The 25,642-nt window shown below is 45.0% G+C and overlaps 1 protein-coding gene across 13 annotated transcripts in view; it reads left to right on the top strand.

The window, feature by feature from the left end:
* The window catches only part of MYCBP2 (MYC binding protein 2), a 256,943-nt gene that overhangs the window by 203,840 nt on the left and 27,461 nt on the right, over positions 1 to 25,642 (top strand). For 12 of the 13 annotated variants that reach the window (XM_044284710.1, XM_044284705.1, XM_044284709.1 and 9 more), the window contains 7 exons: positions 449 to 2,101; positions 2,807 to 2,976; positions 5,435 to 5,679; positions 8,737 to 8,904; positions 9,132 to 9,289; positions 10,385 to 10,584; positions 21,510 to 21,659. In XM_044284710.1, the coding sequence (XP_044140645.1) occupies positions 449 to 2,101; positions 2,807 to 2,976; positions 5,435 to 5,679; positions 8,737 to 8,904; positions 9,132 to 9,289; positions 10,385 to 10,584; positions 21,510 to 21,659 (2,744 nt within the window). The remainder of the gene's footprint in view (positions 1 to 448; positions 2,102 to 2,806; positions 2,977 to 5,434; positions 5,680 to 8,736; positions 8,905 to 9,131; positions 9,290 to 10,384; positions 10,585 to 21,509; positions 21,660 to 25,642) is intronic. The other variant, XM_044284706.1, reaches the window with a different exon arrangement.

Below are 25,642 nucleotides of genomic sequence, written 5' to 3'. Positions count from 1 at the left end.
ACTTACCCCACAGGACCCCCTTGAAATGAACAGAGCAGCAGGTCAAGAATGCGCCCCGTCATTCCATTCATCTGTATACAACTCCCGGAGATAGCACAGTACAGCACTTGGCTGTGTCCGACAGGTCGCATACAGATGAATGGATGGTAGTTCGCATTCTTGCCCTGCTGGATATGGGACTCTGTTCTTGTGATTGGTGGGGGTCCCAGAAGTAGGACTCTCACTGATCTAATAGTTATCCTTTATCCTGTGGCTAGGGGATAACTTTAAATTACTGGAATACTCTTTTTACATTTATAGAACCCTGTAAGATAGATGTCCTTGGTGTTAAGTGTTGTTCAGTGTTGATTATGTTCTCTTGTGTAAAATATAAGCAAAGTGATGTAAATTTCATCAAGGAGATAATTTAGCTTCTAAAATTAGTATTTGTCTAATTTGTCTTATATAGATGATAGAAGTCAATTCAATGCTGCTCCCAAGCTACCTACTACTGTGAACAAATCAGACTTGCCTTCAAAACACAGAGTTGACAGCAAATCCCCCAAACCAGATGGCCGAGTAAGTCGTTCTAATGCTGATCAGAAGAAACCACGAAATAATGAAGGACTCACTGCAAGTGAATCTCTTCTGTTGAAGTCTGATGCTGCAAAACTGAGATCAGACTCTCACAGCAGATCTCTGTCGCCAAACCACAACACTCTTCAAATTCTAAAGAACTCTGATGGAAAGCCATCTGGTCTCAGATCAGAATCTCCTGGCCCTGGCTCACGTTCTACATCACCAAAGCCAAAGACTGTGCCTGTAGGAAAATCTAATGTGTCTAGTGCAGGTGCAACACGTTCAGCATCTCCACAAGAGAAAAATCTACCTCAAAAAGCTGCAGTTCCTGCAAAGACCAAACTTGAACCACCACGTGAAAGGTCCAAGTCTGATTCTTACACTCTGGATCCTGACACACTGCGGAAAAAGAAAGTACCTTTTACAGAACCATTAAGAGGTCGATCTACTTCTCCTAAACCAAAAATTACACAGAAAGATGGTAAACCAACGGGTGGCAGTGAAAACAGAGCTCCTTCTCCTCATGTTGTTCAAGAAAATCTGCATAGTGAAGTTGTTGAAGTATGCTCCTCCAGTACTTTAAAGACCAACAGCATTACAGACAGCAGTTGTGAGGACAATACTGAGCTAAAAAGTGTTGATGATGGTACATCCAAAGTCCATTTCAGTATTGGAAAAGCACCACTAAAAGAAGAGCAAGATACAAGAGCATCTCCCAAAGTAAGCCGTAAAAGCGCTGGTAGGCATGTTCGACCCAAAAAAGAGAAAGCAAACTTTCTGTTCAAAGAAGCGTCAAGATCTGCTGAACCTGCAAAGGAAGCAATGTCCCCTTCTGTGGCTGAATGTGCAAGAGCTGTATTTGCAGCGTTTCTTTGGCATGAAGGCATAGTTCATGACGCAATGGCTTGTTCTTCCTTTCTGAAATTTAATCCAGATCTGTCCAAAGAACATGCACCTATACGAAGTAGTCTTAACAGCCAGCAACCTATAGAGGAAAAAGAAGCCAAGTTAAAGAATAGGCATTCCATAGAAATATCATCTGCACTGAACATGTTTCATATTTCTCCCCACGGGCCTGATATATCCAAAATGGTCAGTATTAATAAGAACAAAGTCTTGTCCATGCTTACAGAACGGACTCTTCATGAAAAATGTGAGGATAGCAAGCATGAAGCTTCTCATTTTGAAGTATCAAACCACCATTCTGGTAAATCCCGGCCCCCGCTTCCACTAACACTTCAGCATCTTGTAGCCTTTTGGGAGGATATTTCATTGGCCACCATAAAAGCCGCGTCCCAGAATATGATCTTCCCAAGCCCTGGTTCATGTGCCGTTTTAAAGAAAAAAGAGGGCGAGAAGGACAGCAAGAAAGCAAAGAAGGAGAAAAAGAAGAAAGACAAGGCAGAATCTAGGCCTCGTGGAAATTTGTTTGGAGAAATGGCTCAATTGTCAGTTGGAGGGCCAGAGAAAGACACAATTTGTGAGCTGTGTGGCGAATCTCACCCATATCCAGTAACATATCATATGCGCCAAGCACATCCAGGTATGTTTACTAGTTTTAGCGTCTAGCATTAGCTGGTGCATAATATTGTGCAAGAGATCCAGCATCTGACATTGGCAATCCTTATCTAAAAAATTCTGTACTTGCTGCACAATATTTAGAAGTCTGTGCCTACTAATGCATTGCTGAATTTCTAGTTAAAATAGTCCATTCTTTGGGATCTAATTAAAATGGCATAACTATATAGAATAAGGGTTATTCACCTTACTGATCCCTCACTGCTCCCATTTCAATGCTAATGGAGTTCCCATTGGTCTCTTCCTTGCCCCACATTAAAACACACAGAAAATGCCCACTCTGCCAGTGACTAGCTGGGGCAGGTCAACGCTGTGGTCTGTGATTGGCTGTGTATGCATTTCCTGTATGTTGAGAGGGACCAAGAAGCAGAAACTGGCAGGAGACCCAGAAGTGCTAAGGGATTGGTTAGGTGGGTGTCTCATTTTTATTTTGTTATACTATTCTGACCCTTTGATTTGAATCGTGTATGAGCTTCAAAAGCGAGAAATTCTTTTCTGAATATCGGCTTAAATTATCATTTTTGTAAATAAAGAAAATATGCCCTCTAGATTAATGTATTTTGCCCATGTCTGGTTTTTATGTCCTTTTGGAGATTATGTATAAATAATATTGTCATTTCATAAAAGCACACCAATAGTTAATGGTTCATTTCTTTTTGTCTTTCATAAGGCTGTGGACGATATGCTGGTGGTCAAGGATATAACAGCATTGGACATTTTTGTGGTGGCTGGGCAGGAAACTGTGGTGATGGAGGAGTTGGTGGAAGTACTTGGTATTTAGTCTGTGATCGCTGCAGAGAGAAGTATCTCAGAGAAAAGCAGGCAGCGGTAAGGGAGAAGGTAATACTGTTTGCATGCCGTTAAATAAATGCTTTAACTCGGGGCGGACAGGGAACTTGAAGTGTCCCCCCCAAAAAAACTAAGAGTGGCCCCATGTTGTAGGGGGGCAACAAAAGTAGGCGGGGTCAGCAATAATATAGTGCGATTATACATCCCAGCAAAACAATATACCGCAGAACGGCGCAATACACTGCCCCAAAACAAAACCTGTCCCTCTGCCCCAAAATGTGTGGTGGCCATCAATAGCTACAATCTTCTCCAGTTGCTTTTGATTAAGAAATGGAGCAGGGGGTTTAGGAGGTAAGATGCAGGGCACAGCAGTTGAATTCAGCAGGGCATGTGTGGTCACTGGCCGGGTACATAAGTACCTGATTCTCACAGCGTTAATTACCACTAATAGCTTATTATTTACCTTTATACATTTCCCTGTAAGGTCTATGGCCAATCTGCCCCGACAAGACTATAAAAGCGGGTTATCCCATGATTAATGTATACCATGAAAATCGGGCATCATATAGTACTTGACAATCTTTTTCAAGCTAGAACCAGCCCTGTTCCTCACAGGAATCCATTTATTGTTGCAGTAGTGCTGCTAGATTTATTTTTTGTTCCCTGCTCAGGGTGTGTCCTTTCTGCTGCAGTGGCTATACTAAATGTTTAGTTATATGCAATTACAAAAGTATTCAGATCCAGGTGCTGGTTTGAAAAATGTAGGACAACTACTTTAAATGGCACCAATATTAACCACTTAAGGACCACAGGTTTATACCCCACTAGTGACCAGGCCCTTTTTTTTACAAATCGGCACTTCACAACTTTAACGGTTTATTGCTCGGTCATGCAACTTGGTACCCAAATGAATTTTACCTCCTTTTCTTTTCACAAATACAGCTTTCTTTTGGTGGTATTTGATTGCTCCTGCGATTTTTCGTTTTTCTGATATTAATCAAAAAAAAAGACCGCAATTTTCTAAAAAAAAAAAAAAAAAAGTGTATTTTTAACTTTCTGGTAAAATTGTTCAAATATATTTCTATACAAGTTTGTGTCCGAATTTATTGTGCTACATGTCTTTGAAAAAAATCCAATAAGTGTATATTTATTGGTTTGCGCAAAAGTTATAGCGTTTACAAACTATGGTACAAAAATGTGAATTTCCGCATTTTGAAGCAGCACTGACTTTCTGAGCACCTAGGCTGCAAAAAAGTGTCACACGTGGTATCGCCGTACTCAGGAGAAGTAGGGCAATGTGTTTTGGGGTGTATTTTTACATATACCCATGCTGGGTGAGAGAAATATCTCTGTAAATTGACAACTTTGTATAAAAATAAATAAAGTTGTCATTTACAGAGAGATTTCTCACACACAGTATGGGTATATGTAAAAATACACCCCAAAACACAATGCCCTACTTCTCCTGAGTACGGCGATACCACATGCGTGACACTTTTTTGCAGTCTAGGCGCACAAAGGGGCACAAATTCCAATGAGTACCTTTAGGATTTCACAGGGCATTTTTACGCATTTGGATTCCGTGAGGGGTATGGTGAGTTCATGTAAGATTATATTTTTTGTCACAAGTTAGTGGAATATGAGACTTTGTAACAAAAAACAAAAAATATAAAGTCAATTTCCACTAACTTGTGCCAAAAAAAAAAAAAAATCTATGAACTTGCCATGCCCCTCAAAAGTTATCTCTATAGTGCCGCAGCGGACTGAATGCAAGTGTGCGCACAAGATCAGGCCTGATCGGGCGAACACTGCGTTTTTTGTAGAGCCTAAGGTGACCCTAATGTACTTGTACTTGTATAGCTCTGATTGCGATCAGTCTTGATCACTTACAGATACTATATAGTACTAGTGCTGATTAGCGACAGCGATGGCGCTAATCAGCGACTAATCAGTGACCGCGGTGGGCTGGGCGCTAACTACCTAACAAGTAGCTAATTAACTGGCGGTGATAAGGGACCCTTACCGGGGGGTGATCAATGACAGGGGGGTTGGGGTTATCAGGGAGTCTATATGGGGTGATCAGGGGTTAATAAGTGACCGGGGGGGGGGGGGGTGTAATGTGTGGGTGTGTGGTGCTTGGTGCTACTTACAGAGCTGGTGGTCAATCCAAGCAAAAGGGACCACCAGAGGAGCAGGTATATCAGACGCCATTTGCAAAATAGCATCTGATATACCTATTTGAGTCGTTCTTTTAAAAATCTACAGCCTGCCAGCCAATGATCAGCCAGCGCTGGCAGGCTGTAGTTAAACTTGAATACTGCGCAATCCTGTGAAAGTGCACTCCTATGAGCTCGCGTTCACAGGAAATCTCAGGTCTCACGAGATGACGCCAATAGGCGTCACTGAGAGCGCTGCCGTCCGGATGCCTATCGGCGTTACCGTGACAGCAAGCGGTTAAGAAGTGATTTTTTTTCTATTCTAAAGACTCCTATTCAATCCTTGTTCGCAGGTGAAGCAATCCAGACGGAAGCCGATGCAGGTGAAAACGCCTCGTGCTTTACCTACCATGGAGGCCCATCAAGTGATAAAAGCCAATGCGCTCTTTCTTCTGTCTTTGAGTAGTGCAGCAGAGCCAAGTATTCTGTGCTACCACCCTCCAAAGCCTTTACTGTCCCAGCTCCCAAGTGTAAAAGAGGGGATTTCTGAGGACCTGCCTCCCAAAATGCACTGCCTCTACTTGCAGACACTAGCACGGTAAATGCAAAACTTAGCCCAACAACTTTGTGCTCACTAGACTGTACTTTAGTACTGATCTTCTCATAATCACTCTGAGCGACTCCCCAAGCACTGTGCCATATTGTAGCGCTGAGGATTATCTATTAATTGGGGACTTACTCAGTTGTCTGAAGCACTTTTTTAGGACTTGCAGTGTCTACTTTAGGTTAAATGTAGCACAGTTTGTGTACTTTTAAAGGGAACCTGTCACCTGGATTTTGGGTATAGAGCTGAGGACATGGGCTGCTAGCACATCCGCAATACCCAGTCCCCATTTATTGTGTTAAAAAAATAATATATTGTGTAGATATGCAAATGAGAAAAAGATGGAATCCGGTCTCCTCCATGCTTGCGAGAGGAGTCCAGCGTTCTGACTCTGAGCCCAGCCACGGCCACTGTGAAGGAGCCCAGCACCGCCCGCATCCTCTGAATCTCCTGCTTGTTCCCCCGATGTCACAAAGCTAGAGCGCCATAATCTCGCACTGCGCAAACTAGCACATTCGCAGTTCGTTCCCTGAGGCTGATGCCAGCACTGGGCTCCTTCACAGTGGGCATGGCTGGGCTCTGGAAATTTACATATATATAAAATATTGTAATTTTCTTTACACACACACACACAATAAAAGCACACAGAGCTATAGGGTCTGTATATTGCAGATGTGCTAGAGGCCATCTAACAGCCCATGTCCTCGGCTTCATACCCAAAATCCAGGTGACAGGTTCTATTTAATAGAGAAAATAGGAGTTTGGAGCAGCACTTCATTTGGCTTGTGCAGAGCTGTGGTGGTATAATGCAGCAGCTGGGCAGGAGACCCCAGATCCAAGGTGGTACAAAGGTAGGCAGTAAAAGTCGAGGGCCACAGCAGCATATCCAACCAAATCTTCTTTATTGTACAAAACTCGTACAAAGGCTTGACAAAGGCTATACTTAGCCGAAACGTTGCTACCTTTGTACACTGTGCTTTGGAGTTTTGTACAATAAAGATTTGGTTGGCTATGCTGCTGTGGCCCTCCACTTTTACTGCCTAGGTTTTATTTCATATCACTAGGTCCACAAGTCCTGCACTTACCTAGTATTCAAATGGTTCATTGGTTTACTGTTTGGTGGGAGCTGATGGAAGGGAATTCAATTGGCTACTGTATCAGGTATGCTTGTAACTGTCTTTAGTATTTAATGTAAGTGCAAGACATTGCAAAATTTAAGAGGAAATTGGTCAATAGTAGTTTTTACAGTATGTTTATCTCACATCAGTCCAAACACACTCCAAAAGGCTTAAAATACTATGCATCTTAAAAGGGTTGTGCCATAAAATACTTTTCACTCTTAAGTTGATTTTCATTATTTACTCTAGCTCACATTCCTGGATTTTTATTTTTATTTTACCTCATTTGCAATTCCCCATGCTTGAATTCTGCATCCTGGTTTGTCATTTGACTGTTGTGCTTTAAAGGGGTTGTCTCCCTTCAGCAAATCGCATTTATTATGTAGAGGAAATTAATACAAGCCACTTACTAATGTATTGTAATTGTTCATATTGCTTCCTTTGCTGGCTGGATTCATTTTCCATCACATTATACACTGCTCGTTTCCATGGTTACGACCACCTTATAATCCATCAGTGGTGGTCATGCTGCACACTGTAGGAAAAAGTGCAGGACAATCTCAATACATTAGTAAATGGTTTGTCTTAGCATTTATGATGTAGATAAAGTTATTTGCTGAAGTAAGACAACTCCTTTAAGGCAGTGAGATGTGTCCTGACATCCGCAGGACATGTGACACTGACCATGCTTCTTGTTCATACAACTGACACTTGTAGGCTCCAGTGCAGGATGTACCCTAGAGCAACTGCATATCAAAACAGATTTGCCACAGGGTGCAATGGTAGACTAATTCACACAACATTGTTTTTGGGCCGCATCCGATCGGCGCTTTTTGCGGATCGAACATGGATCCATTCATTTCTGTGGGTCCACATTCTGTGTGCAGCCCGATTCTGTATGTCTATTCCGCACTCCTGCAAAAAGATAGAAGATGCCCTATTAGGCTCCATTCACACGTCCGCAACGTGTTTTGCGGATCCACATTGCCGGCACTAATAGAATATGCCTGTTCTTGTCCACAATTGCGGACAAAAATAGGACATGTTCTATTTTTTTTTGTAGAACTGAAGTGCGGATCAGCAATTCCATGTCCGGGCAGCACCATGTGCTGCCACATAGGAATGAATGGGTCTGCAATTGCGGACGTGTGAATGGAGCCTTATTGTCTGTTTTGCAGACAAGAATAGGCATGGTTACATTGGGTACGCAAAAAAAAGGACTCAACTGATGTCATCCAAATTATTTGTGGATCTGCATTTTATGGACCTAAATAAAAAAAATAAAAAATAAAAATATATATATATATATATATATGTGTGTGTGTATATATATATATGTGTGTGTGTGTGTTATATATATATATTTATTTATTTTTTATTTTTATTTTTTATGTGAATGCACACTAGCGAGTCCATTGCGGGAATCTGGCTCCGTGTGTGAGAGAGATACTCTGTTCTGAACTTGCAGGAGCGGATCGCATTATCATAATTTATAATGCTGTGTGCCTCTGCGTGACCTTATTGCTACAGAATCATAAAAAGCTGTCAGTATGATCTTTTAGACGTAAAGTCTTGCAGAGGCACATAGCATTATAAATCAGTAGTGCGCTCCTACGAGTCCAGAACGCAAGATCACTCTTACACACGGAGTGTGATTCCTGCAATGGACTCGCTCGTGTGCAACACTCTTCAGGCAGTTATGATAAATAGCGGTATTTGGGGAAAGTGATAACAGTGATATGTGTTGGGCAGGATACATTTAGATTAGTGATGCATCCCTTTTAGACTACAGACTTTTTGTGTATTAGAAGTCTTCTAAATAATACTCTTACATGGCACAGTCTGTATATTTGTTCCTACAATGTGTAGGAGCTAACATAAACTCTGTAAGAAGTTTTCAAGATTAAAACACTTTTCTTTTTATGTCATGCAGACATCACCATGAGAACTTTGTTGCCTATCAGGATGACAATCTCTTCCAGGATGAAATGAGATATCTTCGATCTACATCAGTACCCGCACCTTACATATCAGTAACTCCTGATGCATGTCCGAATGTTTTTGAGGAACCAGAGAACAACATGAAGTCAATGCCTCCTAGGTATGGTTAACGGGACACCCTAAAGAGAATTATGTCATGTCAAAAGATGGTTTTAGCGAAAGCCCTAATGTGGGCCAGCCATTAGTTGCTCTGTAGAGAGATTTGCAGCAGAAATATGCAAATACATAGGTTATAATTACTGTTATGTAGCAAATATAAGTTCATATTTCTTGCTAAGAACTCCTAAAACATTGTCATGTTCTAAATATTCTTGATTTAATTTGTAGCCTGGAAACGAGCCCTATTACGGATACAGACTCTGCTAAACGTACTGTCTTCCAAAGATCGTACTCTGTTGTGGCCTCAGAATACGATAAACAGCACTCTGTCCTGCAGCCACGGGTGAAGGCTATTCCCAGGCGTAGGGTCAACAGTGGTGACGCTGGTAAAGTCAAAATTCTACTGAACTTTCTTCATAGGAACATGATAAAATGATTATCTTGCTTATAATATGGCTTTTTTTATTTATTTATTTATTAATTGGGCTTTGTTTAAACTACCATAATTTCTTCCACTGTTAACTGTTGTCAAAGGAATTACCACAATAATTGAAAGCACATGTTATACCTATATGCTTATCTAAAGAACTCGCTTGCCTTTCTGTGGGTGGGCAGTAACTCCCCAAACACTTGCATCTCCCAGGAACATTGCAGTTAGCTCTTATTAACCCCTTCTTCCCCGCATAGTAAATAGTCCCTCACATTTAGCACTTCAGATACATATGGTATGTAACGCCCCCACTGTGTAGAGAAATATAGCCATATAGTCCTGGGAATTGAGAAGTAGGGATACATGAATGAAAGGTGTTTGCAGCACTTTACCTCATTCTGTAGGAGATCATTATCACCGCATTGTGAGACGGAAAAGGGAGCAGGAAAGCTACTGAGCATGTTAGTCCACCACTTAAAGGTTATGTGAAGGATAGGGAATATTTCTTAGATTGGTTGGGTACCCCACCAATTTAATCGTCATGGCCTATCCTGTGGATAGGGGATAACTACGAACCGAAATACCCTTTTAATGCAGATAGACCAGAAGGATCAACAGTAGGTGGTGGTATCAGACTGAAAAATTTACATAGAATAATATCTTTATTGCATGAATGTTGCAGAAACACTTCATTTGAAATGCCCTATTCGTTACATAGTAATACTTTTCGTATCTCTTTTAAAGGAGTGGTTTTCTTTTGTAATAATGACTACCTGCCTTCAGGATAGGATAGGTAATCAATATCAGATTGGCAGGGTGCCAACTGCTGGCACCCCTGCCGATCAGGTGTTTGAAGAGAAAGGAGCGCTGCCTTCTCTGCTCTGTTGACACCGCAGGGGTAAGCAGGTGTTCTTACAACTCCTCCCACCCATTCACTTCGGTGGGACAGCTCCATCAAGTGTCAGTATTTTTTCTCAAAAATATTTGTGAATAAAGATGGATATTTGGACTCTGTATCATGGGCGCTCTGATTTGGTTTATTTTGTTGTAGAAGTTGGTTCCTCATTGTTGAGGCACCCATCGCCAGAGCTATCCCGCTTGATCTCTGCTCACAGTTCACTCTCAAAGGGAGAGAGAAATTTCCAGTGGCCGGTCTTGGCGTTTGTAATCCAGCATCATGATCTAGAAGGCCTTGAAATTGCCATGAAACAGGCACTAAGAAAATCAGCATGCCGGGTTTTTGCAATGGAGGTATGTAATCCCATAATTCGTGCCAAATTTATCGAATGCTGCACAGTGTTTTAGAACTTTGATCCATCTTTAAATGGTCGCTGTCATTTGAACATATGTTGCATAAATCAAGATGAATATAAGAAACTTGAGATCTAAGCGGCCCAAAACAGATTAGTTTAGCCCCAATGCATTCTGAATGGATGCGGATCCGTTCAGAATGCATCAGTTTGGCTCTGTTCCGCCTCCATTCCGCTCTGGAGGCAGAGCCAAAACGGATCCGTCCTGACTTACAATGTAAGTCCATGGGGACGGATCTGTTTACATTGACACAATATGGTGCAATTGTAAACGGATCCGTTCCCCATTGACTTTCAATGTAAGTCAGGACGGATCCGTTTGACTTGGACTTTTTTTTCAGAGTAATGCAGCCGGATCCGTTCTGAACGGATACCAGAGTTTGCATTATAGGTGCGGATCCGTCTGTGCCGATACCAGACGGATCTGCACCTAAACGCAGGTGTGAAAGTAGCCTAAGCTAACATTATCTGCTGAATCCTCCTTGAAAGACAAGGACACTCGGCTGACTAAAGGAGTAAATTACATGCTGCCCATAGATAACTGGGAAGAGGGCAGGAGGAGAAAGGAGCCAGAAAAAAGCATAAAGAGACATACTGTTCATAGAAGCCTATATAGAGGGGAGGACGAATGTTGCTAGATGGGAAAAAGGCAGTTTTCTCTAAGTTATACTACAAAGTTTCTTTTATTCACCTGTTAAATGGATTTATGCAGAGGTGAAGTGAGTGACCATTTGAGTCTAACACTTCTATCTTTTAAAATATATAAAAATAGCGGACAGGCACTGGGTTCATGGAAAGGCAGTTTTATTTAATAAATTTATAATAGATAAAAGCAATATAACAATAAAATAGTATTAAATATCTATAGAATCTCAATATAGCTGCAATTAATAACAATATAACAACAGTTGGTTAATGGCAATTGATGAATATAGCAGCAATTAATAACAATATAGCAGCAGTTAATTAATGGCAGTTGATGAATAACAGCAATGTTCGTATAGTTGCAATAAAGGGTGGACAGCCAAAAAGTTTTTATGTAGTCTCCCCTTATGTAGACCACTGATTGGGAATATTGCAACAATGTTCTTAGTGGTTACAAAATTGCATTTGATCGTTTAGGTATAGCAATGTTGCAACAATGTTCTTAGTAACAATCTTCTTGGTAGCTACAAAAATGCGTTTGATCATTAAATGTCTTATCTTTCTTTCATATATCGTGCAGGTAATCAAGTTTCGTTTTATAAAGTCTCTATTATATGCATTCAATATTTCACTCACGATTAAACTGTTTTCTCGCCCATTTTCCTTGGGGGACACAGACCTTGGGTATAGCTCAGCTCCCTAGGAGGCGTGACACTAAGTAAAACTGTTAAGCCCCTCCTCCATCAGCTATACCCTCAGCCTGGAGATAGAGGCTACCAGTTTTAGCTTAGTGTCCAAGGAGGCAAGACACTCCCTGCTACTGCAGGGCTGTTTTCTCCTTGATATTTTATTTTTCTAATTTTGTTATTTTACTTTTTCCTAGGGATACCAGAGACGCATGGACCTCTCTGCTCTCCCGGGGTTGAGCTGCGCCAGTGCCAATTTATCTGCACTGCTGCCTCCCCCACAGAAGCAATAGGAGGATCTGGGCAGCAATGGCTCCCCTACATCCCGCCAGCTAGGGGGTCGCCCGCACGCCAAACCCCTCTACCAGCTTCCTGCCACTGCGGTGCCAGTGGCTGAAGGGGCGACCCTGCTGGAAGGAACTGAGGGTGAAGATGTCGTTCGGTGAGATGGCTATTCCAGCCCATACCCCGTCCCTATTTGCAGCACCTACCCCTCTGGGTAAGGGGGGCACCCGTGGTCGCTTATTCTGAGCGCTCAAGCAGACCCTCCCCAGCTCCCCTCAGGTTATCCTCAGCAGGGGGGCCACCTTCCTCCACGCCGTTCCCCCCACGCTGCTTTCTTCAGCCCGGCATTCTCTCTCCCTCTCTCCCTTCCCGCCGCCGCCCGCTCCGTTCCGATCGGGGGGCGGGGCTTATGCCCGACATGGGCAGATCGCGGCGGAGCTTGTTTCTCGGCGAAACAGGGGACTTGGTGGCAGAGGGTCACCCACCTGGGCAAATCGCCGCACTCCAGGGGCCTGCGGGCCCTTTATTTTCTGGCATCTGGCTTCTTCTTAGCCCTGAGGGCATTTTCGGCAGCAGGGGGCGTGGCTTACGCGCGCGTCCTGGAGGGGGCGGAGCAAACGCTGGAGGGGGCGGGGCTTGTTTTCCCCGCGATTCTGCTGAGATTTCCCGCGCTTCCTCACTCCTGACAGGAAGCTGAGACACGGTGGGGGACTCTAAACTCCTGTGACATCGCTCGGCTTCTGTGGGCGCTATCTGCTGGCTCACTGCTGTTGCTGCTCTCTGCTGCTGCTGATCTGCTCCATCTCTACTCCTGACGTTCTTCTGAGGCACTGGTAGGACAGTTAACCCTCTCCTAACCCTCCTGGTCATAGCTGCTATAACCCTTTGTGGTCTCTGTATTAGAGTACAACCACCTTTCAGCATGTCAGATCCCACGGGTGCGCCCAAACCCTGGTACCATGCCTGTACCGCCTGTAAGGAACTTTTTCCGCGTGGACAATCTGAGCCGCATTGCCTTGCATGTCAGGCCCCGATGCAGGGCCCGCTTCCCGCTGCGACCCCCGGTGCCTCTGAACCCCCTGACTGGGCTAGGTCTCTGTCTCAGGCAGTGGAAAGCCTTACACACGTAGTGGGCCGTCTCGTGGATAGACCGCCTCTCCCGCAGGCTGCCACAATCCCTGTCGCACCCGCTGGGACTACCGTTTCTGCCGCCCCCACTGGTTCCCTGCCTCCCAGCGAATCTTCCAGGGCCCGGCATACTCAGAAACGTTCAAGGGTTGAGCGCACATCTTCTCCAGATGCTTCGCTCTCTCCGCCATGCGTGCGAGCTCAGTCGAGTCTATCCTCTCAAAGGGATACGCTTTCTGAGGGAGAACTGGCGGATTCGGACGTGGACATGGACTCAGAGCTTCCGTCCAAATTGGCGTCCGCGGTGGGGCATCTTATCGCTAGCATCCGTGATACCTTTAAGATACACGATGACCCCCCCAGCTCCGAACAGGCCGGCGTGTCCTTTCTCCGCCCCAGACAGGCCTCCAAGGTTTTTCCCATACACGCTGATTTTTCTTCTGTGGTATCCAAGGCTTGGACCCGGCCTAACGTCCGCTTTATTACACCCAAAAAGCTGGACATTTGCTATCCCTTTCCAGCGGATTCTGTGACCACGTGGACATCCCCGCCTAAGGTTGATCCTCCCGTGGCTCGCCTGTCCAAAAGCACTACTATTCCGGTACAGGACGGATCTTCCCTCCAGTCTGTTGAGGACCGTCGTACGGAATCCCTCTCCAAGGCCATATTTACTGCCTCTGGTTCGGCCCTTAGACCGGTCTTTGCCTCCGCCTGGGTTGGTAAAGCGGTCTCTGAATGGGGTTTGCAACTGGAACGGGAGTTAGGGTCGGACGTCCCTGTTCAGGACCTCCGCTCCTTAGCCCAACTAATTGTTCAGGCCGGAAAATTCGTCTGTGAGGCCTCCCTTGATGCGGGTGCCCTCATTGCCCGTTCCTCTGCCCTGGCAGTTTCTGTCAGGAGGGAACTCTGGCTGAAGGTTTGGGCGGCGGACGCCGCTTCCAAACGCTCTTTGGCCGGCCTACCATTTACGGGTTCCCGCCTGTTTGGGACCCGTCTGGACGAACTTATATCAGAGGCCACGGGTGGGAAGAGTACTCTCCTCCCCCAGTCCAGGCCAAAGGGCGCCCCCCGTGGTCGCGCTGGTTCGTCCCGGTTTCGGTCCTTTCGCAAGACCACCGGGTCTAGACCCGCGGCCAGTTCTTCTTCCTCTGGCCCAGCCCAAGATAGGCGCAAGAAGCCGTTTTTTCGGACGCAACCTACCTGGCGCAAGTCCCAGCCTGCACGGGCTCCCACAGGCCAGCAGCCCTCTGCCTGAAGGTGCGCCCCCACCCACCCGGGTGGGGGGCCGCCTTCTCCTGTTCAGGAACGTATGGCGGGCCCACATCTCAGACGCATGGGCGCTCGAGATTGTATCTTGCGGATACAAGATCGAATTTGCGTCCATTCCGCCAGACCGTTTCTTCCGATCCCGTCCTCCGCGGGATCCCGTACGAGCGGCCGCCTTCTTCGCGGCTATTCGCTCTCTAATGGACAAGGGTGTCGTCGCCCCCGTGCCTCCGACGGAAAGGTTCAGGGGGTTCTACTCGAACCTCTTTGTGGTTCCCAAGAAGGAAGGCTCAGTGCGACCGATCTTGGACCTAAAACGCCTGAACCGTTTTCTCCGACTACAGAGATTCCGGATGGAGTCTCTCAGGTCCGCAGTGGCCTCCCTGGAAAGAGGGGATTTCATGGTTTCGATCGACATTCAGGATGCATACCTCCACGTTCCGGTTGCTCCATGTCATCACCGCTTCCTGCGCTTCGCGGTGGGGGACGATCACTTCCAATTCGTCGCCCTTCCCTTTGGTCTGGCGACGGCTCCTCGGGTGTTCACCAAGGTCCTGGCCCCTGTCTTGGCCCTTCTACGTTCAAGAAGTGTTTTTCTTTTCCCATACTTGGACGACATCCTGGTCAAGGCACCCTCCTTCTCTCAGGCATCCGGCAGTGTGGACCTCACCCTGGAGACCCTGACGCGGTTCGGTTGGGTTATCAACCACCCCAAGTCTTCCCTTATCCCCTCCAGACGGCTGATCTTCCTGGGGATGCTCCTGGATACAGAGTTGGCGGAGGTCCGCCTCCCGTCGGACAAGCGTCTGGCCCTTCGCGGGTCGGTTCACAGTCTCCTCAGTCATCGCCGCCCTTCCCTCAGATCCAGCATGCGGTTGTTGGGAAAGATGGTTGCCTGTTTCGAAGCGGTGCCGTTCGCACAATTCCGATCCCGCACCTTTCAGAGGGCAATTCTGTCGGCCTGGGACAAATCACCGGGGAGTTTGGACAGGACCTTTCTTCTGCCTCCCCTGGCTCAGGCTTCCCTCAGCTGGTGGTTGCATATCCCTCTAAGGGGGAAGTCCTTCCTCCCACTGAACTGGCTGGTGATTACCACCGATGCCAGCTTACGGGGGTGGGGGGGGGTTTTCCCTCCCCGGTCCGTCCAGGGCGTTTGGTCTCTATCGGAGTCCAGACTTCCAATCAATATTCTGGAACTGAGGGCGATTTTTCTGTCCCTCAGACACTGGACCCATCTACTGAAGGGCCACCCTGTTCGGATCCAATCAGACAATGCCACGGCTGTGGCATACATAAACCATCAGGGAGGCACTCGCAGCGATGCAAGAGGTGACCCTCATTCTCCTCTGGGCGGAGACGCACGTGCCGGCCTTATCTGCGATTTACATCCCGGGGGTGGACAACTGGGCGGCGGATTTCCTCAGCCGGTCCACCATCGACCCGGGAGAATGGTCCCTGCACCCAGAGGTGTTCGAAGCCCTTTGTCTTCGCTGGGGTCGCCCCGACGTGGACCTCATGGCTTCCAAATTCAACCACAAGGTCCCCCTATACCTGGCCAGGGCACGGGACCCGAAGGCATACGGCGCCGACGCGCTCGTCCTTCCGTGGCGCGAATTCTCCCTTCTGTACGTCTTTCCTCCTTTTCCCCTCCTGCCACGGGTTCTTCGGAGGATCGCGGCAGAGGGCGTTCCCGCGATTTTAATCGCCCCGGATTGGCCCCACCGGTCTTGGTACGCCGACCTAATGTTGCTGTTGGCAGACGCACCGTGGCCACTGCCCTCCAGGGAAGACCTTCTCTCTCAGGGACCGATCTTCCACGAGCATTTAGGCTCGCTACGTTTGACGGCGTGGCTATTGAGACCGCCGTCTTAACGCGACGGGGTTTCTCCGCGGACGTAATCCGCACCATGATCCGTGCTCGTAAGCCTGTATCCTCTAGGATCTACTATCGGGTTTGGAGGTCCTATCTGGGGTTCTGTGAGTCCCGGAGCATCCCTCCTCTCCGATTCTCCCTTCCCACACTCCTGTCCTTCCTCCAGTCGGGTCTGGACCTGGGGCTGAGCCTCAGTTCTCTGAAGGGACAGATTTCGGCGCTGTCTATTCTTCTCCAGCGTCCCCTGGCCCCTCTAGGGCCCATTAAGACCTTCTTACAAGGGGTGGCTCACTCTGTTCCGCCGTACCGCCCTCCAGTTCCTTCCTGGGACCTGAATGTGGTGCTCTCGGCGCTCCAATCCGCCCCCTTCGAGCCTTTACGGGAAGTCTCCCTTCGTCTTCTGTCCTGCAAGGTCATCTTTCTTGTGGCCATCACGTCTCTCCGACGGGTGTCGGAGTTAGCGGCTCTTTCTTGCTCCGACCCTTTCCTGGTCTTCCACCAGGATAAGGTTGTGCTTCGGCCTGTCCCGACCTTCCTGCCAAAGGTGGTTTCCGCCTTTCACATCAATGAGGACATCGTCCTTCCGTCGCTCTGTCCCTCTCCTTCCCACCCCAGAGAACGGGAACTGCACCGTCTGGATGTGGTCAGGGCGTTGAGGATTTACTTGGAGGTCACCGGATCCTTTCGGCGCACGGACTCCCTGTTTTTGGTTCCGGAGGGTTCGCGCAAGGGTTTGGCGGTCTCCAAGGTGGCTATTGCCCGTTTCATTAAACTGGCGGTGTCTGAGGCTTATCGAGCCAAGGGCAGAGCTCCGCCTTTCGGCATCACTGCTCATTCCACCAGAGCAGTCGGTGCTTCCTGGGCGCAGAGGCATCGGGCCTCGGCTGAACAGTTGTGCAAGGCAGCCACTTGGTCCTCTCTGCACACTTTCACAAAGTTCTATAGAGTGCATACGCATGCATCAGCGGATGCTGCTTTGGGCCGCCTGGTTTTGCAGGCAGCGGTTTCCTGATGCTCTGGTGGTGTTCCGCCTTGGGTTTGTGGTCCCTCCCTTCTTGGACTGCTCTTGAACGTCCCAAGGTCTGTGTCCCCCAAGGAAAATGGGCGAGAAAAGGAGATTTTTGTATAACTTACCAGTTAAATCTCTTTCTCGCTCTTCCTTGGGGGACACAGCACCCACCCTTCTGTGTTTGGTTACAGGGTTATGGTTTGGCGCCCGTTGGGTTGCTGGTTGGTTGTTCCTGTTATTGGTTGTTTTCCTTTCACTACTTGGACACGCAACTGGTAGCCTCTATCTCCAGGCTGAGGGTATAGCTGATGGAGGAGGGGCTTAACAGTTTTACTTAGTGTCACGCCTTCTAGGGAGCCGAGCTATACCCAAGGTCTGTGTCCCCCAAGGAAGAGCGAGAAAGAGATTTAACTGGTAAGTTATACAAAAATCTCCTTTTTCTGGTGCGGCGTCCCGCTCCTATTTTGAGAAACAGACTGACCTTTGTGATTCGGATCCTTCAGTTTCAGCTTTTTCAGAGGTCGGCGTGCCACATGCTATGGCGGCGTCTCTCTTAGTTGTTAGTTCCGCCCCTTCAATGTTTCAGGTCGCCTTTTGACTTCTTCGTTTCAGCTGTCAGGGTTCCGCTTTATAAATAACAGGTCAGTTTCCGTGAGTGTCTTGAGTTCAATTCCTCTTAGAGCGCTCCAGTGATGTAAGTCCGTTCAGAGTATGCTTTTTCAATCAGACATGTTTCGGAGCTCAACACGCTCCTTCCTCGGTGATCTAGCATACCTCCCATCCTGTCTTCCTTTTATCCTATACCGATCCGTCAGAAAAGCAGGAGTCTGATCCGGAATTGTCTCTGTGTTATATAACTTCCATTTTTCTATTATAGAGATATTTAAGTCGTTTCTTATTAGGCACCGCTGCTTGTAAATATTCTTATTTTTGAAAAACTTTAGATATTCTTCGATTGCTTTCAAAAGTAGTTGCAAGGAATATTTAAGCCATATATAAAAATATAAATATATATAAAATTTCAATTATAATAAAAATAAACACTTCAATTGTAAATACATATAAAAATATCCTAATGTGACATCCTGTTATAAAGTAGCATAGAGACATCTAAGGGATACGTAGTTTTTCTCGGTCCCCCAAAAAACTACGTATCCCTCAGAGAAAAACTACGTATCCCTTAGATGTCTCTATGCTACTTTATAACAGGATGCCAAATTAGGATATTTTTGTATGTATTTACAATTGAAGTGTTTATTTTTATTATAATTGAAATTTTATATATATTTATATTTTTATATATGGCTTAAAGGGAGTCTTTCACCTAAAATGACCATTATACACTACAAACATCATGATATCCATTACATTCCCCATATTATAATCTTACCTTTCATATTGCTGTCCGTCGCCTATTCTCTCTTAAAAACGCTTTTATTCCATATGCTAATTAGGTTCTGAAGGTGCCCAGGGGCGGCGTTTATGCGGCCGGTGCCCAGGCTCCACGGCGCTGTTCAAATAAAACCCCTCCCCTTTCACCCCTCTGGCCCGCACTCGGTTCTTCAGATACCATCCTCCAGTCAATGACAAATCCGGCGCCTGCGCACTCCATTACCCACTAGGGCAGAGGCAGCAGAGCGTTTAATGCGCATGCGCCGGCCCGTACATCCCGATATTTTGGCAGTTTACTTCCGCCGGCTAGATCGGGATGTACGGGCCGGCGTATGCGGATTAAACGCTCTGTCCGACGGACAGCAATATGAAAGGTAAGATTATAATATGGGGAATGTAATGGATATCATGATGTTTGTGGTGTATAATGGTCATTTTAGGTGAAAGAATCTCTTTAAATATTCATTGCAACTACTTTTGACAGCAATCGAAGAATATCTAAAGTTTTTCAAAAATAAGAATATTTACAAGCAGCGGTGCCTAATAAGAAACGACTTAAATATCTCTATAATAGAAAATTGGAAGTTATATAACACAGAGACAATTCCGGATTAGACTCCTGCTTTTCTGGCGGATCGGTATAGGATAAAAGGAAGACAGGATGGGAGGTATGCTAGATCACTGAGGAAGGAGCGTGTTGAGCTCCGAAACATGTCTGATTGAAAAAGCATACTCTGAACGGACTTGCATCACTGGAGCTCTCTAAGAGGAATTGAACTCAAGACACTCACGGAAACTGACCGGTTATTTATAAAGCGGAACCCTGACAGCTGAAACATTGAAGGGGCGGAACTAACTACTAAGAGAGACGCCGCCATAGCATGTGGCACGCCGACCTCTGAACAAGCTGGAACTGAAGGATCCGAATCACAAAGGTCAGTCTGTTTCTCAAAATAGGAGCGGGACGCCGCACCAGAAAAACAGTTTAATCGTGAGTGAAATATTGAATGCATATAATAGAGACTTTATAAAACGAAACTTGATTACCTGCACGATATATGAAAGAAAGATAAGACATTTAATGATCAAACGCATTTTTGTAGCTACCAAGAAGATTGTTACTAAGAACATTGTTGCAACATTGCTATACCTAAACGATCAAATGCAGTTTTGTAATCACTAAGAACATTGTTGCAATATTCCCACTAATCAGTGGGACTACATAAAAACTTGGCTGTCCACCCTTTATTGCAACTATACAAACATTGCTGTTATTCATCAACTGCCATTTAATTAACTGCTGCTATATTATTAACTGCTGCTATTTGAGATTCTATAGATATTTAATACTATTTTATTGTTATATTGCTTTTATCTATTATAAATTTATTAAATAAAACTGCCTTTCTATGAACCCATAAATAGTGCCTGTCCGCTATTTTTTATATATTTTAAATCTACTTCTTATTGACGAGGGTGAGTCAAATTGGACAAGAGCACCTGCTACCAGAAAAACCAGCGGAGAGCCGCCTTTTCTGTGTTATATACTTCTATCTTTTCACTGTTACGCCACTTTCTATGCCATTCTTTTACCAGAGTAAAACAGACAATTTGACTTAAAAAAATAAATAAAAAAAAATCTGGTATCGTTCTGACAGGTTAACCACATCCACTGTCCCAAACACTTTGGCAAAATGGACTGAGTGGTGTAATGTATCAAATGTCAAATGATGCTTGTTGAATTTTGTGCATCTTTAAGTCTAACACCACCACTTTACTGGTGTAAGATTGCAACCATTTTTAAGAAATTAAAAAAATTCTCAGTTGTTAAATCTGGATTTGGATGCCTTCACACGCAGCAGATTGTTTTGCATACATTTCTGACTGCAAGTCTGTACCAATCACATGGATGGGGCTTTCAGAAATTCATATGCTTGCTGCCAAAACAGCCCATTCAAATGTATGTGACTGTTTTTCAGTCACAGAACTTTCTGCAACAAAATCTTAGGCCGCCTGCACTCAGTATGTATTATGTGCAAAGTGTATGAGAGCTCACGTGCATGTGAAAGTCTCACGTGCATGTTGCGTTTTTCTTCCATGCAGATAAAATCTGAAGCATGTCAATTGTTTGTGTTTTTTTTGTTTTTATTTTACGTGTGTGCAAATTTTGCTCTTTGCAATGTAAGGTGAGATCTGCGGCAAAATCGCATCAAATCTTCACCAAACACCACAAGAAACACATGCAGTGTTTGGTGCAGAAATGAACAGAAAACTGCAGGGAAATCTGTGCAGATTTTCTGTTAGTAAACCTGCGCCCATGTGCAGGTACCTTAAAATTAGCTTGACAGGCCAACCATGCCCACTCTCCCATCCACTTTTCAAAAATGGAGTGAGTGGTGTAAAAACATCACAAAATAACCACCAATAACTCGCAGATTCCTTATTTTCCCGCCTTTTGAAGCCAAAGTGCAGAGCTTGATAAATTCCCCCCTCAAGTTTACATGTTTCTTCCCATGTAATAAAGAAATGTCTATTTTGTGTCTCTTGCGGTTTTGTAAATTGAACTTGTGTGCATTTCTTAGGCTTTCAATTGGCTGCTTTGCAATGTAATCCAGACAACATCTCTTCACGACATATTATGGCACTTTGTGGCATCTCTAACTCCTGCTCCTATGGAGCCAGAAGAAGAAGAGGATGAGGAGAATAAGGCAAATAAAGAAAACGCAGAACAGGTATAAACTGTCATTCCATAACTTTCCATTTGGTTTTTGTAGCATTCAGTTAAGTGCCGAACAACTAATTTGACTACCTAAATTATGGCGTACGCCTTATTCACAAAGTCAGTGTTTGGTCAGTGCTTTTCAACTGTGATTGTGAGCCAAAACCAGGTGTAGGTCAAAACAAAGAATAGGTTCCAATTTTGCCAATATGCCTCTTCTCAGTTAGCCAAAACAAGGAGTGTAGTTCATACAGTCACAGATGAAACGCACTTAAATCTGGAAGATACTTAATTCCCAAACATTTCGTTACTTCAGCAACCGATGCTGGACGCCGCTCTACTCACTGTGTTTGTCCGTTCCAGTGCTCTGGCAGCAGGTCCGGCACCTGTGTGTTTACTGGAAATTCTTAGAACCCCACAGCATTTTGCACTATTTGTAAGGGTTAAACCTACTTTGGTGGTGAACTGTAGAATCCTGTCGTGCCACGTATGTGAACGTACCCATACTAGCTTGCTAGATCCTGCAAAGGTGCTATAATCTGCTTGTGTACCAACTTCTGTCTGATTACCGGCATCTGACCATCTGCCGCCTGACCTTACCCGTGCCTAATCACCGTACTGACCCTGAGCTTCCAGTCCTGACCTTTTTGGACAGTTTCTCAGATTTACACGAACACTCTCTTTCCCTTCCTCAACCTGTTATGTTGTGCTACGTTTTGCTTGATCCCTCTGTGCTTTGCTTCAGTGTATTTGTCCCCATAGGTCAGCTGTCAACCACACGGGGACTACTCCAGGAGGTGCAGATTTCTGCATCAGGGTTAAAGGGTGAATACCAGTGGATTGCCAGGATAACGCCTGTAGATTTAGCTAATAGTCAAACCGGTTGGTTAACGTAGTTGTTCCACACCCATTAATTATTACACATTCTTAGAATTGATGCCATTATCGGTGTGAGGTATTCTCTAAAACAAGCTTGTAACATGGTACATAAGGCCGAAGAAAGACATTTGTCCATCCAGTTCGGCCTGTCATCCTGCAAGTTGATCCAGAGGAAGGCAAAAAAAACCCTGTGAGGTAGAAGCCAATTTTCCTCACTTTAGGGGAATAAAAATTCCTTCCTGACTCCAATCAGAATAAATCCCTGGATCAACGATCTCTCTCTAGTAGCTATAGCCTGTAATATTATTACGCTCCAGAAATACATCCAGGCCCCTCTTGAATTCCTTTATTGTACTCACCATCACCACCTCCTCAGGCAGAGAGTTCCATAGTCTCACTGCTCTTACCGTAAAGAATCCTCTTCTATGTTTGTGTACAAACCTTCTTTCCTCCAGACTCAGTGGATGTCCCCTCGTCACAGTCACCGTCCTGGGAATGAATAGATGATGGGATAGATCTCTGTACTGACCCCTGATATATTTATACATATTAATTAGATCTCCTCTCAGTCGTCTTTTTTCTAAAGTGAATAACCCTAATTTTGATAATCTTTCAGGGTACTGTAGTTGCCCCATTCCAGTTATTACTTTAGTTGCCCTCCTCTGGACCCTCCCCAGCTCTGCTATGTCTGCTTTGTACACTGGAGCCCAGAATTGTACACAGTACTCCATGTGTGGTCTGAATAATGATTTGTAAAGTGGTAGGACTATGTTCTCATCACTGGCATCTATGCCCCTTTTGATGCAACCCATTATCTTATTGGCCTTGGCAGCAGCTGCCCGACACTGTTTTTTGCAGCTTAGTTTGCTGTTTATTAAAATTCCTAGATCTTTTTCCATGTCAGTGTTACCGAGTGTTTTACCATTTAATAAGTACGGGTGACTTGCATTATTCCTTCCCATGTGCATAACTTTACATTTGTCAGTGTTAAACCTCATCTGCCACTTATCTGCCCAAGCCTCCAATCTATCCAGATCGCTCTGTAGTAGTATACTGTCCTCTTCAGTGTTAATTACTTTACACAGTTTAGTGTCATCTGCGAAAATTGATATTTTACTATGCAAGCCTTCTACAAGATCCAATCTGTGACAGTGACCCAATCTGAGTATTTACCATTAATAACCACCCTCTGTTTTCTATCATTGAGCCAGTTACTTACCCACTTACAGACGTTTTCTCCCAGTCCGAGCATTCTCATTTTATATACTAACCTTTTATGTGGTACAGTGTCAAATGCTTTGGAGAAGTCCAGATACACGACATCCATTGATTCGCCGCTGTCAAGTCTAGAACTTACCTCCTCATAGAAACTGATTACATTTGTTTGACATGATCGATCTCTCACGAAGCCATGCTGATATGGCGTTATTTGCTTATTTCCGTTAAGATGCTCTAACATAGCATCTCTCAGAAAACCTTCAAACAGTTTACCCACAACAGATGTTAAACTTACCGGCCTATAGTTTCCAGGCTCTGTTTTTGGACCCTTTTTGAATATTGGCACCACATTTGCCATGCGCCAATCCTGTGGGATATTCCCTGTCAATATAGAATCTGCAAATATCAGAAATAAGGGTCTGGCTATGACATTACTTAATTCCCTTAGGATACGGGGGTGTATGCCATGTAAGTCGTTGTTGCACTTCTTCCTGGGTCAGACAGGACACCCCCATATCCTAAGGGAATTAAGTAATGTCATAGCCAGACCCTTATTTCTGATATTTGCAGATTCTGTGTTGACAGGGAATGTCCCACAGGATTGGCGCATGGCAAATGTGGTGCCAATATTCAAAAAGGGTCCAAAAACAGAGCCTGGAAACTATAGGCCGGTAAGTTTAACATCTGTTGTGGGTAAACTGAAGGTTTTCTGAGAGATGCTATGTTAGAGCATCTTAACGGAAATAAGCAAATAACGCCATATCAGCATGGCTTCGTGAGGGATCGATCGTGTCAAACAAATGTAATCAGTTTCTATGAGGAGGTAAGTTCTAGACTTGACAGCGGCGAATCAATGGATGTCGTGTATCTGGACTTCTCCAAAGCATTTGACACTGTACCACATAAAAGGTTAGTATATAAAATGAGAATGCTCTGACTGGGAGAAAACGCCTGTAAGTGGGTAAGTAACTGGCTCAATGATAGAAAACAGAGGGTGGTTATTAATGGTACACACTCAGATTGGGTCACTGTCACTAGTGGAGTACCTCAGGGGTCAGTATTGGGCCCTATTCTCTTCAATATATTTATCAATGATCTTGTAGAAGGCTTGCACAGTAAAATATCAATTTTCGCAGATGACACTAAACTGTGTAAAGTAATTAACACTGAAGAGGACAGTATACTACTACATAGAGCGATCTGGATAGATAGGTGGCAGATGAGGTTTAACACTAACAAATGTAAAGTTATGCACATGGGAAGGAATAATGCAAGTCACCCGTACTTATTAAATGGTAAAACACTCGGTAACACTGACATGGAAAAAGATCTAGGAATTTTAATAAACAGCAAACTAAGCTGAAAAAAACAGTGTCAGGCAGCTGCTGCCAAGGCCAATAAGATAATGGGTTGCATCAAAAGGGGCATAGATGGCCGTGATGAGAACATAGTCCTACCACTTTACAAATCATTAGTCAGACCACACATGGAGTACTGTGTACAGTTCTGGGCTCCAGGAACAAAGCAGACATAGCAGAGCTGGAGAGGGTCCAGAGGAGGGCAACTAAAGTAATAACTGGAATGGGGCAACTACAGTACCCTGAAAGATTATCAAAATTAGGGTTATTCACTTTAGAAAAAAGACGACTGAGAGGAGATCTAATTAATATGTATAAATATATCAGGGGTCAGTACAGAGATCTATCCCATCATCTATTTATCCCCAGGACTGTGACTGTGACGAGGGGACATCCTCTGCGTCTGGAGGAAAGAAGGTTTGTACACAAACATAGAAGAGGATTCTTTACGGTAAGAGCAGTGAGACTATGGAACTCTTTGCCTGAGGAGGTGGTGGTGGTGAGTACAATAAAGGAATTCAAGAGGGGGCCTGGATGTATT

Source organism: Bufo gargarizans, chromosome 3 (assembly GCF_014858855.1).
Source record: "Bufo gargarizans isolate SCDJY-AF-19 chromosome 3, ASM1485885v1, whole genome shotgun sequence".
In the NCBI taxonomy this organism is placed as follows: domain Eukaryota; kingdom Metazoa; phylum Chordata; class Amphibia; order Anura; family Bufonidae; genus Bufo; species Bufo gargarizans.
This window is presented reverse-complemented; position numbering and strand designations above follow the sequence as displayed.